At 38.5% G+C, this 26,080-nt stretch overlaps 1 protein-coding gene across 1 annotated transcript in view; it reads right to left on the minus strand.

Annotated features, from left to right (window-relative positions):
- SLC2A13 (solute carrier family 2 member 13) overlaps window positions 1–22,827 on the minus strand; it is a 440,944-nt gene extending 418,117 nt beyond the window's left edge. The window contains exon 1 of the mRNA XM_068561628.1: window positions 22,041–22,827. Coding sequence (XP_068417729.1) covers window positions 22,041–22,590 — 550 coding nt within the window. The 5' untranslated portion in view covers window positions 22,591–22,827. The remainder of the gene's footprint in view (window positions 1–22,040) is intronic.
- Window positions 22,828–26,080: the final 3,253 nt, after the last annotated feature.

Here is a 26,080-nt window from a genome sequence, read left to right on the forward strand (position 1 = left end):
TTTGAAAATGCTCCAGAACAAAATCTCTTACACGGATGAAGGTTAAATAAATGACTGTGTAATTACCAAATGAATATCACAAAATTATGTGTTTCTTTTCCAACATTCATGTTTTTCTTAATCAGGTTAAGAAACTCAGTTTTTCAAAATGAGTTCTTACTTCCTGGATCTCAATATCTGCTTATTCACAATAAATAATGTCCTTTCTATTTGTGGCTATTTTATATTGCCTTATGAAAAAGAAAATGAAGTTACTACCATAGAATCTTTAGTAAGAGATTCTTGGTAAAGATGTACACATGTAGATATTTTGTTATATAAAGTAAGATCCCTGAATTCCACTTTATGTATCATACTTTGTGCAGTAAGTTAAATATGGACAATAAATTCATCCATCTAAATGTCATTAGATTCTATAAATTTTACTTATGTTGACACTGTTACAATATTAAAGTCTCATTTATTTATTCCTGTTTATTTCACAGGATAAGAAGAAAATCTGATCTAAAAACAAAAGCATATTAGAATCTTTTGTTGTATTTTTGTATACCATAACAATAGCCTACACTTCAATTAAAGTTGAAACTGGCCAACTACTAACAACAAAGAGTAATGACATTTCATGTATTAATGTAGTAAATCCATTTCTTTCTATCCAGCCCTAAAGTTTAAGGTTCAAATCACACTATGGAAATTTCAAAATTTCTCCATTTAGCTATGAATTATGGATGTGAAACTATGTAAATAGGTAGCCTATTTGTACTCATACTAATATGCAAATTATAGGCCTACAAAAGATTTTCATTACTAACATGCCAGTAAAACTTAATGAGCATAACCTAGTTCTATTCACCAATCCAATAGGTATTGATGTCTAGCTACAACAGAAAGAAAACGGGAGGAAAAATTCTGATCAGTCAATCAAACACAGGTGCCAGGACTCAGCTAGACCACAGAGATTTAAAAAGGGGTTAGGGGTGGGCAAAAGACATGGTCTCTGTACTTCTAAAATTTATAGTATGGTAGAAAAAACAGCTATGTAAAAACACAATTACAACAACAACAATATTATTAGTTAATTTTTATTGAGCATTTACTAAGTACTAGGAACTATGCTAAGCTTTTAATAGAAAATACCTTATCAATTTGCCAACACAAAGAACTCTATGAAGTAAGTTCTTTGTGAATCTGACTTGCTAGCTCCAGGTAGATTTTATCTGTGCTACTGTGCCTCACATATTTTTCTATTACCATCTGGATCAATGAAATATGAATATCACATATGTTAATAGAAGAGGTATAGAGAAAGGCATAAGAAAGTGTGTCTGGGATGCAGGGACTTTTTCATAGTTATTAAGGGTTAAAGCGGTTTACAAAATTAAAAACTAGAATGGTAAACTGGAAAATCTGGCTTGAGCCAGGTCTTCATAACATAATTTATTTTGTTTGACAGTTTAAGTTTCTACATTTATCTGAAGCACTTATATTCAAACAAAAGTTTAAAATGTAATCTAAGACTAGTATTTTAATTATCACAAATTGGAGTAATGATCATGCCACTTCATTGCTATGAAGAGTTACAAACTAGCTTCACTTGAAACACAGCCCCACTTTTCATACCCAGATTTAAAATCTAAATCATTTAAGGATCAGAGCAAACTCAAGATCATGATACTTATTTTTTAAATTCCATACATTTAATACCCTCTTTTAACATTTATCACATCATAATACACTTACATATATGTTTTGTCCCCTAAATTTATAAGCAAACCTGTAAGTGGAAAATAGTGTCTTTTATGAAATTCAGATTGAGCACTAAGAAGAGAACAAGAGAAGATTTCAAATTCCATATCCAGTATGGATCTTTCTCCAGGAGAAAGATTCAATGAACTTTGAAAACTAGAGTCATCACAGAGATGATTGAAGGTCAGGGAAAAGAGACCAGGTCTCTTTTATAGTCTGAGTGAAGTATGACTCTCCAACACTCCTTCCCATCTTATTTTAATTCTGGGTTCAACTATAAAGATGCAACTATTTGAATCATAATCTTCCTTCCCACCAATCTCCCTGTGAGGAAAGATAAGAGACATTAGAGCATTAGTACCATCTGAAAAGGACATGCATCACGTAATAAGTTTGCATGCCAGTTGATTTCACCATTGTATGTCAATGTAGTTACTGTAAATTCATCCCTGAGACTCTGTCATTTTTCATACATGAATCAACTTCTATTTTTTTTGGACTCGCAAGACTGATGAAGAGACCTGCTTTTGTCCCAGGTACTGAGAACAATATAAGACTTGTAAATGTCTTAATTGAACCTAAAATTAATGTTTTTTCCCAACTACTTTAAAAAGTTTGAAACCACAGACTTGAGTCAGAAGCAACCCTAGAGAACACTACCTCCACCCACTGCACACACTTCTTACAATATCCCTGATGCACAGATAATCCAATCTCAGCTCAAAAATTACTCACCAGGGTTACACAGTTTTAGTTTTTATCTACTCATTAAGCATTTATTGAATGTCTGCTGTGTGCCAGATACTATACTACGTACTCATGGAACAGGAGTAAACAAAACAGAAAAATAAAAACCTGCCTTCATGAAGATTACATCCTAGTGGAGGGAAAGAATATGTAACATAAATATCAGTTAGTGAAAAGTATCATAGAGAAAAATAAAACAGGGAGAAAAAATAGAGCAAAAAAATAAGAAATTTTTAAAAAGAGAATAGGGAATGCCAGTGGGAGGCGCTGAAACTTTAAACAGAGAGATTAAGGAAGAACTCACTAAGAGACATTTTAGGAAGTGCAAAGATGAGGGACTGAAGTGGATATCTGGGGAGCGCTTTCTTAGCAGAGGAAACAGCCCTTGCAAAGGCCTGGGAGGATGACTTGTTTGTTCCTAGAGGCCAGGGTGGCTGCAGCAGGAGTAGGGAGAAGGAGAAGTAAGATCACAGGAGGAGAGGGGAAAGGCAAGAACACTACAGCACTGCAGGCCACTGGCTTTTTACTCTGAGCAAGATGGGGAGCTACTAAGGGCAGCACTATGAGTAGTAGTGAACTGGCATAATCCTATTTACATAAGAATCATTCTGGCTGTCATGTGGAGAAAAGGTAGCAAAAGGGTCAAGAAAAAGACAAAGTGAAGTATTAGGAGAGTTTGCAATGCTCCAAGTGAGAGATGGCATTTTGGATCAGGGTGAATAGCAGTGGAAGTGATAAGAAACAGAGTCTAGATATAATTAGAAGCTAATTATAGTTATATAAGCTATAAGAATATAGATTCAGAGGATTTCCTGGCAGATTGAATGTGGGGCATGAGAGTCAAGGACAACTCCAAGGCTTTTGACCCAAACACCAGGAAGGATGCCCTTACCTGGTATGTGGAAGATGGTGGGCAAAGCAGGAACCTGGGTGAGAAGCCGTGGACAGGAGTCTAGAGATCTGGAGAGAGGTCTGGGCTGAGATCTAGATTTGGGAGTTTTCAGCACACAGAAGGCATCCCAATGAGATGGGATGAGATCACCCGCAGTGTGAATGCAAAACACAGAGGAGGAGAGCTCCAAGGAGTGATCCCTGGGGCTTGCCAAAGTTAAAAAGGTGTGGGAGATGAGGAAGAATCTGCAAAGGCCATTGAGAACGAACAGCCTAAGGAAAATCCAGGACAGTGTGGTGTCCAAGAAGCCAACGAAAGTACTTCACAAAGTCATGATTTCCTGTGTCAAATGTCTTTGACAGGTCAAATAGGATGAGGACTGAAAATTGCCCTTGGACTGAGCAACACAGAGGGCATGGAATCTTGACAAGAGCAACGTTGGTAGAATTGTAAGGGCAAAATCCTGCCTGGGAAGGGGGTCACAAAAAAATGGAAAGAGAGGAACTGAAGAGAAGGAATGCCATAGGCAACTGTTTTGTGTAAAAAAAAGGAGATAAATGTGATAGTAACTGAAAGATGAAGTGAGGTAGAAAGTTGTTTTTTTTTTTTCAGATGGCAAAAATAACAGCATGCTTATGGGAATGATCCAGAAGAAAGAGAAATTTATAAAAGAAAGGGATTTCATAGCTGGAATGATAGCTTTGAATAGGAGAGAAGGGATGAGCTCTCAGACACAAGTAGAGGGGCTGGCTTTGGCCAGGAGCACGAACAGTGGAAGACAGAACCTCTGGACAGTGTAGGCAGTGACATCTGAGGAAACATGAAGGAGATGAGGGAGTTTGGGGATGGACACCATCATTCTGATTGTTTCTATTTTTCATAGTGATAAAGTAAGCAAGATTCTTTCCTGGGATTCATTAAAATAAAAAAAAAAAGATAAAAAAAAATGTGCATGATACATCATGAGGTCTTGCTAATTTATGCAGTGAGTTAAAAATTGGGAGAAAAAAATACAACCATGCCACTTTCATATGATTAGTCTTTATACTTTTGTCATCATTTCTTAAAAAGGTCATTCCATAAAATAAAGGTAAAATTTCATTTGTAAAAATATTCTATTGCTGGAGTCTTTTGTTATATATGTGTCTGTGTATTTTAAAACAAAAATCTGAAATCCACGTACAGTTATCATGACAAATATAAAGGAAATAGTAAAAAAATGAAATATAAAGTCCATTTTGTCATAGGTAAATTATATATACAATTTTATGCCTTCTTCCAAACTCTACATCCAGCCATAACTTTTTAGATAACTGTAACCAGTGTATCCACACAACTAGGTTCTATTCTTTGGATTTATTATTTGTGGATTTATATGTATCTCAGGTCCACGTTTTCATTTAACAGCAATGCAATGTTCCTCTTTATACCATGGTCTACATAATCATTTCCCAGTCACTAGGCACTTGGAGATTTCCCAAGTTTTTAAAACATTGCATTGTATACATCTATAAATATCTTTATGCAAAATGAGTTTTTCTTTTATTTCTTTATATTGTAATCCCTAAAGCTAAAGTTCCAGATCAAAGAATATCTGATCAAAGTGAACCCCAAGAGCATACACCTCACTGGATTAACTCCCACATTCCAAGTATTTACTTTGGTATCTAAAATATATGAGTAATTCAAAATAGGTTTGTTGAATTCATGAACAAAAGAATTAATGCATGAAACATGACAAATATGCCTGGCTATTATCTAGAATATTCTCTAAAGAAAATTATCCCAATATATTTTAAAGCAGAAAAATCTCTTCCTAGGGTACAACCCTGAGTGTTTTCTAATTTGCTAATTTACTAAGTACAATGTTATCTTAATTTTCACTTCTAATTTTTAACAAGGTTTAACACTTTCCCAAGAGTTTATTCACTAATTACACTTCCTCTTGCTGTAAATAGTCTACTTAATATGCTTTGGGCATAAGTATATTTAGTTTTAGGTAAATAAATATACCACAATATTTTTCCAATCTGTCATTTGCTTTTCAAACCTGATTGGAGGTTTTAAAAATTATAATGTAGGGGCTTCCCTGGTGGCGCAGTGGTTGAGAATCTGCCTGCCAATGCAGGGGACACGGGTTCGAGCCCTGGTCTGGGAAGATCCCACATGCCGCGGAGCAACTAGGCCCGTGAGCCACAATTGCTGAGCCTGCGCGTCTGGAGCCTGTGCTCCGCAACAAGAGAGGCCGCGATAGTGAGAGGCCCGCGCACCGCGATGAAGAGTGGCCCCCGCTTGCCACAACTAGAGAAAGACCTCGCACAGAAACGAAGACACAACACAGCCAAAAATAAATAAATAAATAAATTTAATTAAAAATTATAATGTAAAGAACAATGTCACTGACACAGATAAAAGAAAATCACTCCATTCCTATCTTTTTAATTTTGATACATTTATTTTAACACTTTTTTTATTGAGGTATAGTTGATTTACAATTATTATTTCAGGTGTACAACACAGTGATTCAAAATTTTTATAGATTATACTCCATTTGGAGTTATTATAAAATATTGGCTATATTCCCTGTAATGTACAATATATCCTTGTAGCTTATCTATTTTATACATAGTAGTTTGAACCTCTTAATCCCCTCTTAATTAAGAATCCTCTTAATCCGATCTTGCCCCTCCCAGCTTCTCTCTCCCTACAAGTAACCATTAGTTTGATCTCTGTTTCTATTTTGTTATATTCACTTATTTCTTAGATTCCACTAATAAGGGATAACATACAGTATTTATCTTTGTCTGATTTATTTCACTAAGCATAATACCCTTCAGGTCCATACATGTTGTTGCAAATGGCAAAATTTCATTTTTTCTTATGGCTGAGTAGTATCCCATTGTACATATATACCACATCTTCTTTAACCATTCAGCTGTCAATGAACACTTAGAATACTTCCATATACTGGCTATTATAAATAATGCTGCTACGAACATTGAGGTACATGTATCTTTTCGAACCAGTGTTTTTGTTTTCTTCAGATATACACCCAGGAGTGAAACTGCTGGATCATATGAAAGTTCTATTTTTAGTTTTTAAATGACTCTCCATACTGTTTTCCATAGTGACTGCACCAATTTACATTTGCACCAACAGTATACAAGGGTTCCCTTTTCTCCACATCCTCGCCAACTTTTGTAATTTGTGGTCTTTTTGATGATAGCCATCCTGACAGGTGTGGGTGATATCTCATTGTGGTTTTGATTTGCATTTCTCTGATGATTACCGATGTTGAGCAACTTTCCATGTGCCTGTTGGCCATCTGTATGTCTTCTTTGGAAAAAGGTCTATTCAGGACTTCTGCCCATTTTTAATTGGGTTTTATTTATTTTTTTGATATTGAGTTGTAGGAGCTGTTTATGTATTTTGGAATACTAACCCCTTATTGGTCATATCATTTGCAAATAATTTCTCCCATTCAGTATGTTGTCTTTTTATTTTGTTGATGGTTTCCTTTGCTGTTCAAAAGATTTTAAGTTTAATTAGGTTTCATTAGTTTATTTTTGCTTTTATTTCCTCTGCCTTAGGAAACAGACACAAAAAAACACTGGTACGATTCATGTCGAAGAGTGTTCTGCCTACATTTTCTTCTAGTTTTATGGTTTCTGGTCTTACATTTAGGCCTTTAATCCATTTCAAGTTTATTTTTGTACATGGTGTGAGAAAATGTTCTAATTTCATTCTTTTACATGTAGCTATCCAGTTTTCCCAACACCACTTATTGAAGAGATGGTCTTTTCTCAAGAGACTGTTTTCTTGCCTCCTTTGTCATAGATTAACTGAACACAAGTGTGTAGGTTTATTTCTTGGCTCTTTATTCTGTTCCATTGATCTTCGTGCCTGTTTCTGTGCCAGTTCTGGACGGTTTTGATGACTGTAGCTTCGTAGTATAGTCTGAGGTCAGGCAGTACGATACCTCCAGCTCTGTTTTTTTCCTCAAGATTGCTTTGGGTATTCAGGGTCTTTTGTGTTTCTATACAAATTTTAAAATTATTTGTTCTAGTTCTGTAAAAAATGCCATTGGTATTTTGATAGGGATTGCAATGTATCTGTAGATATCCTTGGGTAGCATGGTCATTTTAACAATATTAATTCTTTTAAACAGATTATATCTTTCCATCTGTTTGTGTCATCTTCAATTTCTTTCATCAGTGTCTTATAGTTTTCTGAGTATGTGTCTTTTACCTCCTTAGACTTCCTAGGTATTTTCTTTTTGATGTGATGCTAAATGGAATTGTTCTCTTAATTTCTCTTTCTGTTAGTTCATTATTAGTGTATAGAAAAGCAACAGATTTCTGTATATTAATCTTGTAGCCTGCAACTTTACTGAATTCGTTGATGAGCCATTACTAGTTTTTTGGTGGCATCTTTAGGATTTTCTATGTATAGTAACATGCCATCTGCAAACAGTAATAGTTTTACTTCTTTTCCAATTTGGATTTCTTTTATTTCTTTCTTGTCCGATTGCTGTGGCTAGGACTTCCAATACTATATTGAATAAAAGTGGTGAGAGTGGGCATCCTCGTCTCATTCCTGATCTTAGAGGAAATGCTTTCAGCTTTTCACTGTTGAGTATGATGTTAGCTGTGGGTTTGTCATATATGGCCTTTATTATGTTGAAGTATGTTCCCTCTATACCCACTTTGTGGACAGTTTTTATCATAAATGAATGTTGAATTTTGTCAAAAGCTTTTTCTGCATCTATTGAGATGATCGAATGATTTTTATTCTCCAATTTGTTAATGTTTCTATTTTTTTAAACTTAGATTCTTAAAACAATATGGTATTAATGAGAATATAAGATCAAATTGCATTTACATTATTTTTCTTCATATTGTGTTTTTCTCAGTTGTTTTTCATAATTCTTTCTTTTCCCTATTATCTTATCTGACTGGTTCAATACGAAACTCTTACAAATAGTTGGATCTACTGCTGAAGTTTTTATTCTGTTCTATTCACCTCTTTTCTGCTTTTAATAATATATTATTATACCACATAAAACATATATATTATGTATTTTATATACACATATATGTATACATACACATGTACTAACCTAGGAAATATCATTATAACTATACTTAGCTTTCACAATCAAAAACTGCTTTTATCACATAGTGGAGAGGTAAGGCACACATTGGTTCTTGATCAGAAACCTGGATTTGAATCTCAGCACTGTCACTAACAGTACTAATTTACCTAACCTCTTTGCACTCCTTTAATTCACTCTTAAACTAAGGAAAGTACTAACCTTCTTGGTTAATGAGTGAATGCACATAAAAAACATACACACATAGGCATAAAGAATGGGCTTTGTTTTAGGACCTACTATATTTTGACTTTTTACAATACCTCTATTAAGCTACCTTTAAGTAAGCATCATATCCCAAGCAATGAAGATTACGAATTTTCACAGATAAAGGGTATTCAAGGAAAAATGACAAACTGTTAGAATTCTATGTTCTTTGCAGTACGGGATGAATTTTAACTTAAAACATCATTTAAAAAGGACAAACAAGTAGAGGAAGGAATAGTAAACTCCTAAAAATTCTAAATATTTTCCTAACCTAGGAATGAATATAATGAAAGATTTTATAAGAATTTTTATAATGAAAGAATTTACAAGAATTATAAGATTTTATAAGAATATAATGAAAGATTTTGTAAGATTTTATAAGAATTTTATAAGAAACAAGCTTGCTTTCAAGAGACATGACCAAGGACTTGAACAGTTTTCGGCTTTGTGTGTTTTTTGTACATTTTCCAGCCTCACCAACTTCACTGCCAGGTGGGCAGAAGGGGCCTTGCATGGCCTCTGATATAGTCCAGATACACATATTATCTTACCTACAAAATCACGGAGGGCCACGTTACACTGACTATACTTATGCATCCAAAAATAGTGGAGAGAGGAGTTCTAGAAGCCATTTTCTTTATGATTTTATAGTAAATATTAGAATTAGGTAGACACAGCAGTACTGCTTCAAATTTTATGCTGATGTTAATTTCTAATAATGACTATATTTCAAGAATCTTTGATATCTACTGTTAGACATGGTTGCAACTTATTTTCAGTCACTGCATTTTTCTTTCAAAACTACAAGCAGTTGCTAAGCAAACATTAAATGGTTAATGTTTAGTCCTTAAAAACCATGCACAGCATTTTCGTTTCCAATTTTCTTGCTATGTTGTACAGAATGAGTTCCTGACATGGAGTCATAAACTAGGCCCAAAAACATGATAATGAAGTTTTATATGAAAGTTTCCATTATTAAAATTCTTTTTACTCCAAAACTATTATTTTTCAAGTTTTACTAACACTATTCATTCTTTGCCTCTAAAAAGGCAGATATATCTTTTCCACTGAGAACAGAACTATTTTGTCTGTAAGTAGGCACATAAAATACTACATTACAAGACAGAGCTAATATCACAGCTTCAACTGGTTCCTTACTACTAGCTCTAACGAACAGGTTCACATTTTTACTTTCTTATTCAACCCCTCCACCTAGCCAAGAAAAGCTGCCTACTTTCCTCAATGCTTTACATTTATCACTGCCCCCTTCCCCAACCAGAAATGTACCCTTCTCTCAGATAACCAATTTTTGTAACTTTCTTCAAGACCCAGTTCAAAACTTCATCTGTCTTGCTGGAAAATAAATTTTACATAATATAACTGAACACTTGAAAGAAAGAATACTGCCCCACTTTTAAACTACTCATTCTTTCAAGTTTGACTGTTCGATTTATATTATGGAATTTTTACTCATCTGTTACTAGTTATGATAAACATAAAAATCTAAGGATAATTTAATTCCATTGATTACAAAAGGTATTAAAGCAATGATCAAGAACTACCATTTATTGATAGCCAGACAGTTTTACATGAATTAGCTCATTTAATTTCTACAACAATGCTATTTTCTAAGCGTTATCATAACACTCATTTTAAAGACATGGAAATTGAGGCACAAAATGCCCAAGGTTACACATCTTATGTGTGAATGTTTAACAAACACTGATGTTTTACTTTGCCAGGCACTTTAAAAGCACTTTTATAAATATGAACTCATTTAATCCTCTTAACTACCCTAGGAGGCAGGTCTTATCACCATTCTACAGATGAGGAAACTGAAGCACAAGACTTGACATAATCACCCAAGTAGTAAGTGGCCAGCCAGGGTGTGAGCCCAGGCAGTGTGAATCCAGAGGGCTCAAGCTTCACCACCATGTAGTCCCATTTCTGAATTAACAGTGAAGCAATTAAGTATGTACCTGAGCCTTCTAGTGTTCAACTACAGTAATGTTCTTTTGGGTATTACTTTTACGTACTCATTAGTCTGCTACATATTTAAGAGCTTAATATATAAACAGTGTGTAACTCAGCACAGTAAAAGACACAAATACTATTAATACCTAATTACCTAACCCCATGAGTTTCTGTTCTACCAGGGGAGATGAGTCACAGCCAAAAAGATATATACATTGTAAGGAATAACGCAGTTAAAGGCCATGAGTTGCTTCAGAGAAAGTGCCAATATTTAGCAGAGGCCAACTGAGAAAGCTTTCACGATAAAGCTGAACCTGGAAGGATGAGTAAACATCCTATAGATACTTCTCGTGTAGGATTAAGAACATGTTACTGTGCTCTCATGTTTGTCTCTCCCCCACTAGACTTAGGTCTCTGAAGAACAGCGACTAGTTTTATCTTTTTCTCTCCAACACCCAACAAAGTCATCACTCAGTAAATAGCTTTGGGACAAGGGGTAGAGAGAATGTTATAGAAAAGCTCATTCCAAACAGAGAGAACATCAGGAACTTAAAGGGAAAAGCAGCAGTTTTTAATTTTAGTTGCTGTATCATAGGCAATACCTCTGTGCTCTCCAACTCCAGGGAGTCCCACTTTCGCTATATTCCATGTGAATATACCTCCTCAAGGGTGAATACAGTGTGCATGAGCCCCCTGGAGTTGTGCAACACAGCAGCTCTGATTATAGGCATCCCTGTCCACAAGCTCTTAGCAAAGGAAAGAGATGTTCTAATCTCTAAGCTTTGCTTTTCTCATTGTCATTCCTTGACATGCTGTGGCCATGTTCTTGAAAAACTCATTTAAAAATGTTATATTTTAAAATTAACTTTCACAATAATATATCATGGTAAAAAACAATTAGGCTATTTTCAGGGAGAAGCGACAGAGTTACAAAACAGTTGAGCATGGACAGACTCTGAAGCCAGACCTCTTGGGAGCTATCTCTGGCTCCACTACTCAGGAGCTTTGTGACCATGTGAAAGTTACTTCATCTCTTTTCACCTAAATATCCTCTTCTTTAAAAGAAGATACAGGCATACCTCCAAGACGTTGCAGGTTCAGTTCCAGACCACCACAATGAAGCAAATATTGCAATAAAGCAAAGCAGCAGTAAGTCTAAAAACTCAATGTACTACTTTAAGTAAAAAACACTTTATTGCTAAAAATACTGACCATCATCTGAGCCTCCAACAAGTCATAATCTTTTGCAATGGTAACAGAGATCACTGATCACAAATCATCGTAACAAATATAAAAATTGAAAAGTTTGAAATACTGCAACAATTACCAAAATGTGACACAGGGACATGAAGCGAGCAAATGCTCTTGGAGAAATGGTGCTGACAGACTTGCTCAATGCAGGATTGCTACAAAACTTCAATTTGTAAAAAGCACAATTATCTGTGAGGCACAATAAAATGAGGTATGCCTGTAATAGTATTAGCTCACTGGGTTATTATGAAAATTATGGGAATATAAGCAAAATGTTTAGAAGAGTGTCTGGCATAGAGTAAGCATTGAATAAATGTTAGGTATCACTTCCAGGGTGCTGGTCGCTAAATCGATTGCCAATTCACATTCTGCCTTGAAGCGACTGGGGAGACTCCCCCTGGCACAGAGCAGGGAGATGCTGAAATCAGTACAGAAGGATGCTGGTGCCACCATGATGCCACTGTGCACTGTGGCACTGGGGACCCCATCACACTGCTCAGCCTTGTTGTGAAATGAGGCTTCTGCTGTGTGGCTTTCAAAACATATTCCAGACCACATAATTCCAAACAATGGTGCTAATATTTAATAATAAAAGGCCTAAGTATGAAGCATGCAGTACTCCCTCCCAACTTGAGTCTAGACGTATCTGTAAAACTTGGCTATTTTTTTCTCTATACATCCAAGGAAGTTAAAGTTTAAATATACAAAATGTTTTGGGGTTTTCTACTGAGTACATATTTTCTCCAGACAATGAAAGTTTTCTCTATAGAAGTGTTGCTTACTCTTTACTCTGAAGGACAAAGGAAAGAGAAAGGTAAGAAAATGAAAAGAGTTACAGACAGGAAGGATGGGAAGGATGTATAAAGGAACCAAGTTCAATCAGGAAGAAAAAAGAAAAATAGTTTATGTGCTTTTGAGTAAAGATGGCAAAGACTGCTTGCTATTTGAGATCTACCAGCAGGTTCTATATCATTAAAGGTGTTAAAGCCAAAGACATTAGTGTGACTCAGTCAACTCAGACTGTGTTCTTACTCTGAGCTTAAGACACAGAAGAGAGAAGTATGGATGGATAAAAAAGATAAATGTTTTATAGAGAAGTCACATGAACAACTTCATAGAACTCACGTTAACACTGATGTCATCTCACTGACAACTCACTCAAGGAGCGCAATGCAATACTACTAGGCAAACATAATTAGGTCATAACTCTCACTATAACTCTACAATGTCAATGCCACCAGATATAAAAGTGTGGAGGTAGCTGGGTGGGGCAGTGCACACAAACTGTTAACATGTATGAAACAAGGAAACAGAAGTCAAAGAAGTCAAATGAAGTTTTACTTTACATGTCAGTTTCATACCAGTAGAGAGCAAAAATCCAATACAGAAATCCTGCTTTAAAAGAAGATAAAACCGTGCCACATCTTCTTTATCCATTCATCTGTCGATGGACACTTAGGTGGCACATAAATACAATAGAATATTACTCAGCCATAAAAAGAAACGAAATTGAGTTATTTGTAGTGAGGTGGATGGACCTAGGGACTGTCAAACAGAGTGAAGTCAGAAAGAGAAAAACAAATACCATATGCTAACATATATATATGGAATCTAAAAAAAAAAAAAAAAAAAATTGTTTCTGAAGAACTTAGGGGCAGGACAGGAATAGACACAGACATAGAGAATGGACTTGAGGACACAGGGAGGGGGAAGGGTAAGCTGGGATGAAGTGAGAGAGTAGCATCGACATATATACACTACCAAATGTAAAACAGATAGCTAGTGGGAAGCAGCTGCATCACACAGGGAGATCAACTCAGTGCTCTGTGACCACCTAGAGGGGTGGGATAGGGAGGGTGGGAGGGAGATGCATGATGGAGGGGATATGGGAATATATGTATACATATAGCTGATTGTTATACAGCAGAAACTAACATAGCATTGTAAAGCAACTATACTCCAATAAAGATGTTAAGAAAATAATTATTCCGATAACAAACAAAAAAAGATAAAACTGAAAGAAATTACGGAGGGTGGGGAAGGGAACAAACTTGATTGCAAAAAGAAAAAATCAGCACTAGCTGATTAACTATTTAAAAATCTGTCTGATTCTATGATTACCTTAAATGAAATTCTTTATTGATATTAATCTCAGTATTGAGATTGTATTGAGAAAGTATGACTTTCTGATCAGACAGGATTTTACAATTGCTTTGCATTAAAGGATAAAAATTCAAAGTGCTGTTTGAATAAAACTGATACATTTTTGAAAAATATTACTCAACAGGCCATAACATACCAACTAAAAGCTGCAATAAGCAGCTACAAACTGTGTTCCAATAGAGGGAGTACCGCAACAGAGGCCGACAGAGGAGAAACTGGTGTAAATCTAAGATTAATTCAGCAAACCCAGTGCTGTATAAACTAACATGTCAATTCTCAGTAAACGTTTTGGATACTGGTAAATATCTGAATTTAGACCCTTTTTAATATGCCCCACACAGGCGCTAAATCACCACTTACAATGAGCAGTAAATGCCAACACTGTGGAAAAAGGTAGAAATTACATTGTGTGCTTTTTGGCTATGGACATGCTAACAATGATAACAGTATAGCATTCTTATACTCTGCCCTGTCACACAACCTTGTGTGTGTGTTATGCATGAGAGACACAAGGTCCCAGACAATAATCACATGAAGCAAAACATGCAAATTCACACTCCTTCAATCCTTTTGTACCTAACCACACCTAAAAACTTTGATTGTAGGTACAATTTTGCTGAGCACTTACAAAATCTAACTGTGTAAAAGACATGAAAATAAGATTCTCTATAGAATATAATAAATTCTGAGTTTGCAAATTTGTGTCCTATTTGAAATTAGAGTCTTCAGGTTTAAAAAGCTTGGTGTCAGAAGTAGTAGGGCAGGAACAATGGCAAAAGTCTGGTCCCAGGACTCAAGCCAAGGATAAGAGGCAGGAGGAACCAAAGGAACCTCTGGTGAAACCAAAACCTGAAATATGCCATTTTCAAAATGGGTACTCAATAAGCTGATTTTGTTGTAACTAGTCAAGGAAACTGAACCCTTAAACTAAAACAAATAAAACAAATACAAACACCCCCGATTTCTTATGCTTCTGTTACATGAATCATTTAATATAATTATACATTCTAATTATAGATTGAACAATTATACTCTACTGCTTGATATCTTTATATTTTTCAAAGATTTCTGTTGAAGGGAGCACTGACTCTTCCTATTCCAGTAATTCATGACCACATATTTTAGCCACCTGGTAGTAACCATCTCGGCAAAGGATTTCTCATACTACAAAATTGAAAGAGGCAAGGTGTGAAAGGAAAATCAAAATGGAGTCAGTACTGCTAAAAGAGCTCTCTTAAACAGAGCTGGGACGCCATTAAGAAAGTGCATTTCTCAGCCTGTATGGAATCTGACCTTTGGACCTGAAGTCACCCAGAACACCTGCCAGAAACTCAAGATACTTATTGGAGCCCTACTCTAAAACAACTCATGATTCCTTTAGATATTTTCCAGCTTGCATCAGAGAAAATCACAATTCTTACCAGGCAACTTTTAGCAACCTCATGACTTTCTGTCTTTACCTGACTCTTTCCCTTCCTTGGAACACTCTTTCAGGGTTACCTGAATCTGTATCTCCCGAATCACAATTCTTAAGACCCCAAATAAACTCTTTTCTTATTTGCAGCCTCCTGATTTTTTTTTTTTTTTTGCGGGGGATGGGGGGGTTAACAAAAGGTCGAAGAAAGTAAGAGTTTAAAAGCAGAATGGTTTAAAGAAGAAGGAAAAAAAAAATTCAAGGGATGTTTAATCTGATCATATCATTTACAACTGAAATCTCCAAAGACTGTCCCCGCGTAGGCAAGACCAAATAAACCCTATTCAGCCTAATCCACACCTCTCCCCGCAAAAAATCATTCCAGTTTCATGGCTGACCCATCATCACCCTTCAGTCACTTTTTGCTTCATATACTGCTTTTACTTTTTGCTGCCTTTACTCTTGCTGTTAACTTAAATGCCCAGTAATTCGAAGAGCGAAAGACTCCGAGGTTTTGTTTTTTTAATTCTGATTTTGCACCAGTGACTTTGTCACTTAACTGCTGCACCTTGTTTTATTGCATACCTTGTTTCATTGAGCTTTGAAGATACTGCATTTTTTTACAGATTGAAGGTCTGTGGTAACCCCGCAGAGAGCAGGTCTATTGGCACCATTTTTCCAGCAGCACTTGCTCACTTGTTCATGTCTCTGGGTCACATTTTAGTAATTTTCACAATATTTCAAGCTCTTTCATTATTACTATAATTGTTATGGTGATCTGTGATCAGTGATCTTTGATGTTACTAATGTAATTATTTTGGGGCATCACAAACCGCACGCATATAAGATGGGAACTTAAAAAATGTTGTGTTTGCTCTGACTGCTCCAGGAACCAACAGCTTCCCAGCCCCTCTCCCCCTGTCCTCAGGCCTCCCTATTTCCCTGAGAGGCAACAATATTTAAATTAAGCCAATTAATATCCCTACTTTTAACAGTCTCTAAGTGTTAAAGTGAAAAAAGTCACAGGTCTCTCACTTTAAATGAAAAGCTAGAAATGATTAAGCTCAATGAGGAAGGCATGTCTCAAGCCAAGACAGGCCACTAGCTAGGCCTCTTGCACCAGTTAGCCAAGTTGTGATGATGGCAAAGTTGAAGGAAATTACAAGTACTACTCCAGCAACACACAAATGATAAGAAAGCAAAATAGCCCTATTGCTAATACAGAGAAAGTTATAGTGGTCTGACAGATCAAACCAGCTACGACATTTCCTTAAGCCAAAGCCTAGTCCAGAGCAAGGGCCTAACTCTCTTCAATTCTACGAAGGCTAAGAGAGGTGAGGAAGCTGCAAAAGAAAAGTCTAAAGCTAGCAGAGGTTGGTTCATGAGGTTTAAGGAAAGAACTCCATACATAAAAGTACAGGGGAAGCAGCAAGAGCTGATGTTGAAGCTGCAGCAAGTTACCAAGAAGATCTAGTAAAGATAATTAATGAAGGTGGCTACAACTAAACAACAGATTTTCAACATAGACAAAACAGCCTTATGTTGGAAGAAGATCCCTTCTAGGACTTCCATAGATAGAGAGAGGTCAATGCCTGGCTCCAATGCTCATTTACCATTCTAAAAATCCCTGGGCCCTTAAGAATTAGGCTAAATCTACCCTGTCTGTGCTCTATGTATGGAACAAAGCCTGGATGGCAGCAAGTCTGTTTACAACACGGTTTACTGAATATTTTAAGCCCTCTATTGAGACCTACTGCTCAGAAGATTCCTTTCAAAATATTACTGCTCATTGACAATGCACCTGGTTACCCAAGAATTCTGATGGAGATGTATGAGATTGATGTTGTTTTCATGCCTGCTAACATAATATCCACTCTGCAGCTCATGGATCAAGGAGTAATTTCGACTTGCAAGTCTTATTATTTAAGAAATACCTGTGTAAGGCTATAGCTGCCATATATAGTGATTTATCTGATGGATACAGGCAAAGTCAATTGAAAACCTTCTGAAGGATTCACCGCTCCAGATACCATTAAGAACATCAGTGATTCATAGTAAGAGGTCTGTTTTGCAACATTAACAAGAGTTTGGAAGAAGTTGATTCTAATGATGACTTTGAGGAGTTCAAAACTTCAGTGGAGGAAGTAACTGCAGATGTGGTAGAAACAGCAAGCGAACCAGAATTAGAAGTGGAGCCTGCAGATGTGACTGAATTGCTGCAATCTCATGATAAAACTTTCACGGATAAGGAGATGGTTCTTACGGATAAGCAAAGAAAGTAGTTTCTCAAAAAGAAATCTACTCCTGGTGAAGATGCTGTGAAGACTGTTGAAGTGGCAGCAACGGATTTAGAATACTATCAATACATAAAGTTAGTTGATAAATCAGTGGCAGTGTTTGAGAGGATTGATTCCAATTTTGAAAGAAGTTCTAACTATAGGTAAAATGCTATCCAAACAGCATCACGTGCTACAGAGAAATCATTTGTGAAAGAAAGTCAACTGATGCAGCAAACTTCAGTGTTGTCTTATTTTAAGAAATTGCCACAGTTACCCAGGCTTCAGCAACCACCACCTTGATCAGTCAGTAGCCATCAATATGGAGGCAAGACCCTCCACCCCCAAAGATTACTAGCTGAAGACTCACACGATGGTTAACAATTTTTAGCAGTATTTTTAAACTAAGGTACGTACATTTTTTTTTAGACATAATACTATTTGTACACAATAGACTACAGTATAGTGTAAATATAACTTTTTATGAACTGGAAGTTTGTGTAACTCACTTTATTGCAATAGTCACTTTATTTCGGTGGTGTAGAACCAAACCCACAATATCTATGAGGTATGCATCCAGCAAAAGGAGATCTGTTTCTAGAGCTAAAAGGATTAAATGAGATAACCTATATAAAGTAACAGCAGGGTTCCTAGTCCATACTAAAGCACCAATAATATTTCGTTTCATGGCTCTCTGTAAATCTGCTGAACTCCTACTCATCCTTCAAACCCCATTTTAAATATCTGTTTCTACAAAACCGGCTTAATTATGTGTCTATTTTCTTCCCCCCCAAAAATGCAATTGCCTATTCTCCTGTGTTTCCCATGGCACTTCGAGAAACCTCTATTGTATTTTAATTGCTTTTTTTAAAAATTAATTATTTATTTTGGCTGCGTTGGGTCTTCGTTGCTACACACGGGCTTACTCTAGTTGCGGCGAGCGGGGGCTACTCTTTGTTGCGGTGCACGGGCTTCTCATTGTGGTGGCTTCTCTTGTTGCGGAGCACGGGCTCTAGGTGCGTGGGCTTCAGTAGTTGCAGCACGCGGGCTCACAGGCTCTAGAGCGTAGGCTCAGTAGTTGTTGCGCACGGGCTTAGTTGCTCCGCAGCATGTGGGATCTTCCGGGACCAGGGCTAGAACCCTGCATTGGCAGGCGGATTCTTAACCACTGCGCCACCAGGGAAGTCCCTAATTTCTTGTTGCTGGCCTTTCTGTTCCATTAGAGTATGCACACCTCCAGGGTGGGATTTTTATCTAATTACTGCCTACTCCGAAACTGACACAATCAATAATGGAAGCTTAATTTGCATTTGTTAAACAAATAAATGATTTCATTAAACTATTACAAACTAAAACCCTTAGATGACCTTTCAAATATTTCATGATACCCTTAAAAAAATAATAACAATCCTAACTTAGAGCGATACCCTATCAGCAGTGGAATTTTTTAATGTTTCTGCTTACTATTCACTCATTTATTCTACAAGTACAACCAGTGCCTCCTACGGGCTGGGAGTACTGTACATTAGTGAACAAAATGAATAAAAAACTCTGTCCTCCCGGCCCTTATATTTACCACAGGTAAATCTGTGGAAGTAAGAAATTACCATTGCAAACTTGTCTGAAAACTATACCAGAAGACACATTTTGTTATTCTTCAACATTTACTAAATATCAAAAGAACGACAACAACAACAAAAACTCCTGACCACATAAAAAATTTAACTATTTAAAACAGCATGAAATAAACTCAGATCTAGTGTACTAAACAAGCAAAACTGATTTTGTATCCCTAAAAAAATGCTCATGTTAGGATCCATTTCCTTGTAGCTAAAAATATTTGTGACTTCTTTTTTTGAATGGTTAGTAATCTTTGTGAGTTTTAAGAGTTCTATGTGTACAATTACATGCATCACATAGATCCTAATTTGAAAGGTGGTGATGTTTAATGTGGCTTATTTGAAAACCTGTTTATGACCTTAAAACATTCTTCACTTTTTAAGTAAGGAGGGCTTTTTACGAAATTTTGTATCAGGGCTTCCAGTCTAAGGGGTGTTCTCCCTGGAAATGAGACAGGCCGTTAGTTAAAAAAAATTTAACTAATTTTTTATCAGGACCACGTCTCAACTGGCTGCACTATCAGGAAAGCAGCCCAGGTGCCACAGACACAGATGCAGTTCTTGCACACCAACCTTTCCAATCTAACCTCTGGCTTCATCCTCTTTGCTGCATCCACCTGGTTCCCCACGTATGGCCTATGGTTTCCTTTCTTTACTCATTCCCTGGCTTAGAAGGTCCTTTCCTTACTTCTTCTGTCAAAATACTACTCATCAACATACCACTTCCATCTGGAAGAGCTTAGGCTTTCTTCTGTTGGGAGTAATGGTACCCTCTTTTAATTCATCAGCCCTCACTGTGATCCTTTCTTATGGAGATGAGCAAGTTCTACCTTGCTTTAGTCCTGCCCTGCCACTCTCACTGAAATATAAATGCTCCTCACTGTTCTGCTCACAACATCTGGAAAGGGCCCTTACACACAACAGCGGGTTAATTTTCCTATCAGATATAAGAGTAAACATAATACCCAAACATCCAATACTTGCCATAGCTAAACAGTAGGAAACTTCATTTAGAGATCTCTGCAAAACAGTATTGAATTCCAAAATCACAAATAAGATTCAGTCTTACTGAACAAATCTTGCTACCTAAAATTACATTATTTCAATGTCCAAAGAAACAAAAAAGGTAGTCTGATATCCCAGGCAGAGAATTCTGAGAAAATAATCCTGAAGGCACAGGTAGTTCCTGTACAGAGAGGTTTCATTTCAGCTGTACTTTTTGGTCATTTTGGACTTTAATGCACCAACTCAACATTTTACTGAGAGGCTTGTCCTGCTTCCCAATTAACAGTGCGATACACAAACAAAAAGGAAGTCAGTAATAATCGATTTTGGATATAAAAGTGCAGTGAGTTGGGTTTTAGGCCCATGGTTCCTACATGTGGAGTTGTATAAATGGGGCTCTCTCCCCCATAGAGCCTACAGAGAAGAGGCAAAAAGCATAAAGGTCAAACAAGTGGTGAATGGACAGATCATCAGGAGCCCAAGATTTAAAGGGCTCTTTCATCAATCCCTAGCCACAGGGAAGAAATACTTCAACAGCACCCTAAAGGAAACAAAAAAACTGAATTATGAAAGGCAACATTAAAAAAGCAACAGTGGCGTGTCTTAGAAAAATTACTAGCGAGATTTAAGTCTCAACCCCCTACTTTGTCTCAAAAGTGTTTTCTAATAATACTAAGCACATTCCAAATAGCTTCCATCTGCCAAGAACTTACCAACTGCACCTCCCCTGCTCAGCAACCAGGGTGAAAAATCAATGCCAAGGGAACCTAAATCCCTTCATTTTGGAAGTAAATTGCGAACATCTACCTTGCTAGGCATTTATCCACAGGGCGAATAATTCCTAAATGAATTTAGGAAGTGAACATGACCTAAGGGAAAGCAGGAGAGGCAAAACAAAGAGGAGAGTGGGTGAATATAGATTTAAAGGAAAAAGTCAGAGAAACAGAAAAGGCAAGAATTTATTTGGGAAGAAAATGAAAAGCAAAGGGCAATACAAAAAGTAACAGCAAAAGAGGAGAAAAAATAATACTCCACCCTAAAGATAAATGACTAGAGAAGGAAAGTGAAGAGTAGCAAAAAATAGAGTCCAGATGACTTGATTAACTTTAAAAATTCTCTTACTGTGACTTTTAAGACTGATTGGGTTCGGAGTTTGGAATCCTAGTAAAGGAAACGGTCTAGCAATGGAGAAACAAAGTGAGACAATGCTGAAAAGTAAAGAGACCCTCCTTCCTAAGCTCTAGATAGGCATCAGGTAGGGCTGGATCAAGGAAAACGCTGGTGATACGCGGGGCTCCTGGAAGGGCTTAGAGAGGCAACAATCACGCGGATTCACTTGTCTGTGGGAAATCGAAGATTACTCGTGGGCTCGGGACAGACTACAGAGAACCCCCACCCCCACCCTAGGGGGAGCCTGCGAGGCCGGACTAACAAACAGATGGGCTCTTAGAGCAGGAACAAGAGACGCGGAGTATTCTCGGGAGCCGGCCAGACCCGACGGGGACCCCGAAGGGGCAAAAGGAACGCAGCGACTAGGGTCAAGGGCGGTGTCGCCAGGGGCCCCCCGGGCGCCCTTCGCCAAGCCGGAACTCACCGATGCCGAGCCCTACAACCAGGCGGCCGGCGAGCAGCGTCTCCTTGTTGTTCGCCGCAGCCAGCACCGTGGAGCCGGCGGTGAAGAGGGCACTGGCCAGCAGGATGGCGGCGCGGCGGCCGAAGACGCCGTTGAGGGCCCCGCCAGCCAGCGCCGAGACTGCGGCCGCCCCCACCGTGCTGGACACGAGCAGCTCCTGCCACAGCGCGTCCAGGCTGAGCTGCCGCTTGAGCAGCAGCATGGCCCCCGACACCACCCCGGTGTCATAGCCGAACAGGAAGCCGCCCAGCGCGGAGAAGACTGCCACCACGTACACGAAGGCGGGGGTCTCGTCCTGCTGGAACTGCCTCCGCGCCGCGCGCTCCAGGTCCCCGACGCCGCCGCCGCCCGAGCCCTGCAGGCTGGCGCTGGACTCGGCGGCCGCCAGGAGGCTGCGCTCCCCAGCAGTGCTCGCCGCGTCCGGCTCCTGCTGCTTCCTGCGCCGCTCGCCCATCAGGCTGCTCAGGCTCCGCAGCGTGTACTCCACATTCTCGCTCGCCTTGCGGGACATAGGGCAGGGGCCCGGGGCTGCCCGGGGGGACGAGGCTCCGCGGGCCGGCGGTCTCGGAGGGCTAGACAGCCCGAGCGGGCACAAGGAACCGCTGCCGCCGCCTTCCTCCTCCCGGCTCCCGCTCCGACTGCCACGGCAGCAGCCGCCGCCGCCGCGGCCGCTCCGGGGAGAAAGTTGCTGCCCGCCGAGCCCCGGCGCTGCAGAGTTGGAGCCTGGCAGGTCTCACTCGAGACTCACGCCCCGCGCCTGCCGAGCTGGCGCTGCGGAGCGAGCGGGAGGTGGGGCCACGGGTCACGTGCAGCCCCAGCCGGCAGGGCCGGGCCGGAGACGCTCCGCCCCCTCCCCGGGCGGGACCAACCTGAGCCCGCCCCGATCCCTAAAACCCACCCCCCCTCCCCCCCGGTCGATCGCGACCTCTGACCTAGGCTCCTTCTTACGTGGCTCTCGCATCCTTACAGCTTTAAGCCCCCTAGTTTCGGGGCCGCAGCTGGGTAGCAAGCCAATGTTTGAATGCCGGCTACTAGGCTTTCAGACTCGGAGAAACCGCCTACGATGATTGCACGGTTTGGAAAGGCAAGGAGAGAATCTCTTATAAAAGCCTGAGGATGGCCAAGGCTGGAAAGGGCCTAGGAAAAAATATCCTGTTATGGCATATAGCAAGTACTCTTCCTTACTTTTATAATATTGTGACAAAAATGGGTCTGTTCTGGAGCAATTAAGTTTCTTATCGCCAGTCCCTCCTCAACTTATGCTTATTTTAAAGGCACGGTACATCTTATTTCTTTGAGGACAGAGATAACGAATCTCCCCAGGTGAATCCCAAACTTCCTTCCAGGGATCCCTGATGTGTAAAAGAAAATTCACATTTATACATTACACTCCTGTATCACCAAAGAGCTCCCACTGGTACAAAGTAAACCCAATATTTGATGTGATTTAACGTTTAAGAGGAAATCTCCACCTAACTCCCCCAACATACTCACTAAAAGGAAGGATGTCTTCTCCCCTGAGAAGTCTGCACTGTTGCCTTCCATTTGCAGGGGCAATTTTAACTGCTTCATTTGCTTGAAACAAAGCAAAGATGACATTACTTGCCACCAGTTTTTTAAACTGAGTTAATTGCCGGTTGTTAGTTTTTTTCCTCACTTTGAAGTCAGTAGTAAATCATTTTATACAGCTCCACTTTAGAAGACAAACTTTGTCCCTCTGATTTGCTTTCATTCTTCAGGCTCAGGGCAGGAGGTAAAGCATCATATAATTTTGTTCCTTATCATTTCAGTGCTCTTTTATTTTCCTTATTTGAGCAAAAGTCTTAGTCTGAGGCCTATTTTTTCATGCAGCCTAAAACTTGTTCTTATTAAAGAAAAGGATTTTGTCGTTTCGTTTTCAATAAAAATTTATATTAGAATTTGTCAAAATTGCTTTCCTTTGGATTATCAGTCATGATTATCTCCATAATATAACACTTTCCTTAACAGCACCAAGGAAAAATGAACTAATGGGCTTAGAGGACTTAACTGTTTAAACTTATTGTGTGGCTTTAAAGTAAGGTTCTCTCATAATTCCCAGGGATCAATTAAACAGAGAGAGCTTTTAGCTCTGGAGCAATGAACTCTAATATTCAGGCTACAGAAAAAGATTTAGGTAAGAGAGCGCCCTTTTCCATGCCTGCTGTAATAAAACCGCGCCACCTGGTGGTGAGCCGGTTCATCGCTTTTGAAGAGCAGGGCTCTTCTACCAGATGAGAATCAGCTGGTACTGTTGACAGTTCCCTCTTGCTGAGATGAAACAAACTTCCTTTTACTCCTGTCAGGAACACCTTGGCTCCTGAGCATCCTTGCTGGAAATTCAGCTTTTGTGTCACAGAACGCTAAACTACTTAAAATGGTTCCACTCCAAATCATCACGGCACCTAAATACCTACGATCAGGTTACATCTGAAAAGAAATGTGACATGAAAAAAAGGGATCAGAGAGTTCAACAGAGTTCTTTCCAGCCCTTGGAGGGAGCCAAGTTCATTTTAACACTACAGCGTGAGTCCAAAGTATAGTTCCCTGAAGCCTGTCCCAACCGCAGATTATGATGAAATGGAAAGCTAAGGATCAAAAGACATGAGTCCTATCAGTATCACTGTTTCACTGTACAACTTTTGACAACCACTAAATTAGTCTGTTCTTTGTTTTCTTATTTGCAGAGCAGATATTGGTACAGCAATGACTCATTCACTAGAAATGAAAAATAATTTTAAAATATACCTAGTTGCTATTGCACAGTAAATAATAATTCTAAGCATCATTATTGGCTTGCAAGGTGAATTTGAAAACCCAAGTTTTAAGTACATTTGCTTTACAACCTCCAGGAAGAGGGAAAGAAGTGAGAGAGTGGTTTTAGCTGTACTGCTACAGATCCCTTTCCATTCATCTCTCCCACCATAACAGTTCCCTTTCTCCGGAGATAACCACACCTATCACTTTGAAACGTATCTTTCCAGAACTTTCTGTATGCATTTATATGTACACACTAAAACACAAAGTTTGTTTTACTGTTGTTTAGATCACAAAGAAAGAAAACCCAAATCAGACTGGTTTAAGCCAAAATTATGGTGGAGAGGGAGGATTTATTGACTCTTGTCTCTGAAAAGCTTTCAACAGGCTGATTTCGAGTACAGCTGAATATGGGCCTCAAAAACCAGGATGTCACCAAGAGCTCCATCTCTCCATTCTGCTTCTTGCTACTTGCACTCCACTCTCAAATTCCATGTGGTAGCCAAGTGACTACAGCAGGTTCCAAGGTCTATTTCCTATTCTACTCATATCTGAGGGCCAATTAGTGCCCACATCTTGAACTATTAATAGAAGTAAATCATGTGGGCTTCGAGTGTGTTTGGGGGGGCATTCCCATAAGAAATCTGGGGTACTTTTTTGCCGGAAGACAGGCAAATAAATCCTGGGCAATAAAACCAACAGATTTGAGTTAGTAAAGTAACATGGCATAAAAGGCAAGTAAAGCGTTTCAGGAAGGAGGGGCTGTCTAAGAGAACCAAATATATTGCATAGAGATCAAAGAGAATAAAAACTCATATGAAATCATTGAACTTGACTATTAGAAAGTCAATGGTGAAGACCTAATGTACACCATGGTGACTAGAGTTAATAGTTAATATATTGTACACTTGAAATTTGCTAATAGAATATATCTTAAATGTTCTCACCACAAAAAAGGTAATCTGTGAGGTGATTAATATGCTAATTAGCTTGATTGTGGTAATCATTTCAGTGTATGTGTATATCAAAACATCACATTGTATACCTTAACAATATACATTTTTAATTTGTCAATCATACAACAATAAAGCTGGGGGGGAGAAGAGAGAAAAAAAAGTCGATGGTGACTGCTGAGAATCAGAATATTGTTTTGATGGTATTTTGCTGGTATTACATTCAGAAACCAAGTAGTAATGCCAGAATCCTGCCCTATTGATCTTTCTTCC

This window comes from Eschrichtius robustus, chromosome 13, assembly GCF_028021215.1.
Source record: "Eschrichtius robustus isolate mEscRob2 chromosome 13, mEscRob2.pri, whole genome shotgun sequence".
Taxonomy (NCBI): domain Eukaryota; kingdom Metazoa; phylum Chordata; class Mammalia; order Artiodactyla; family Eschrichtiidae; genus Eschrichtius; species Eschrichtius robustus.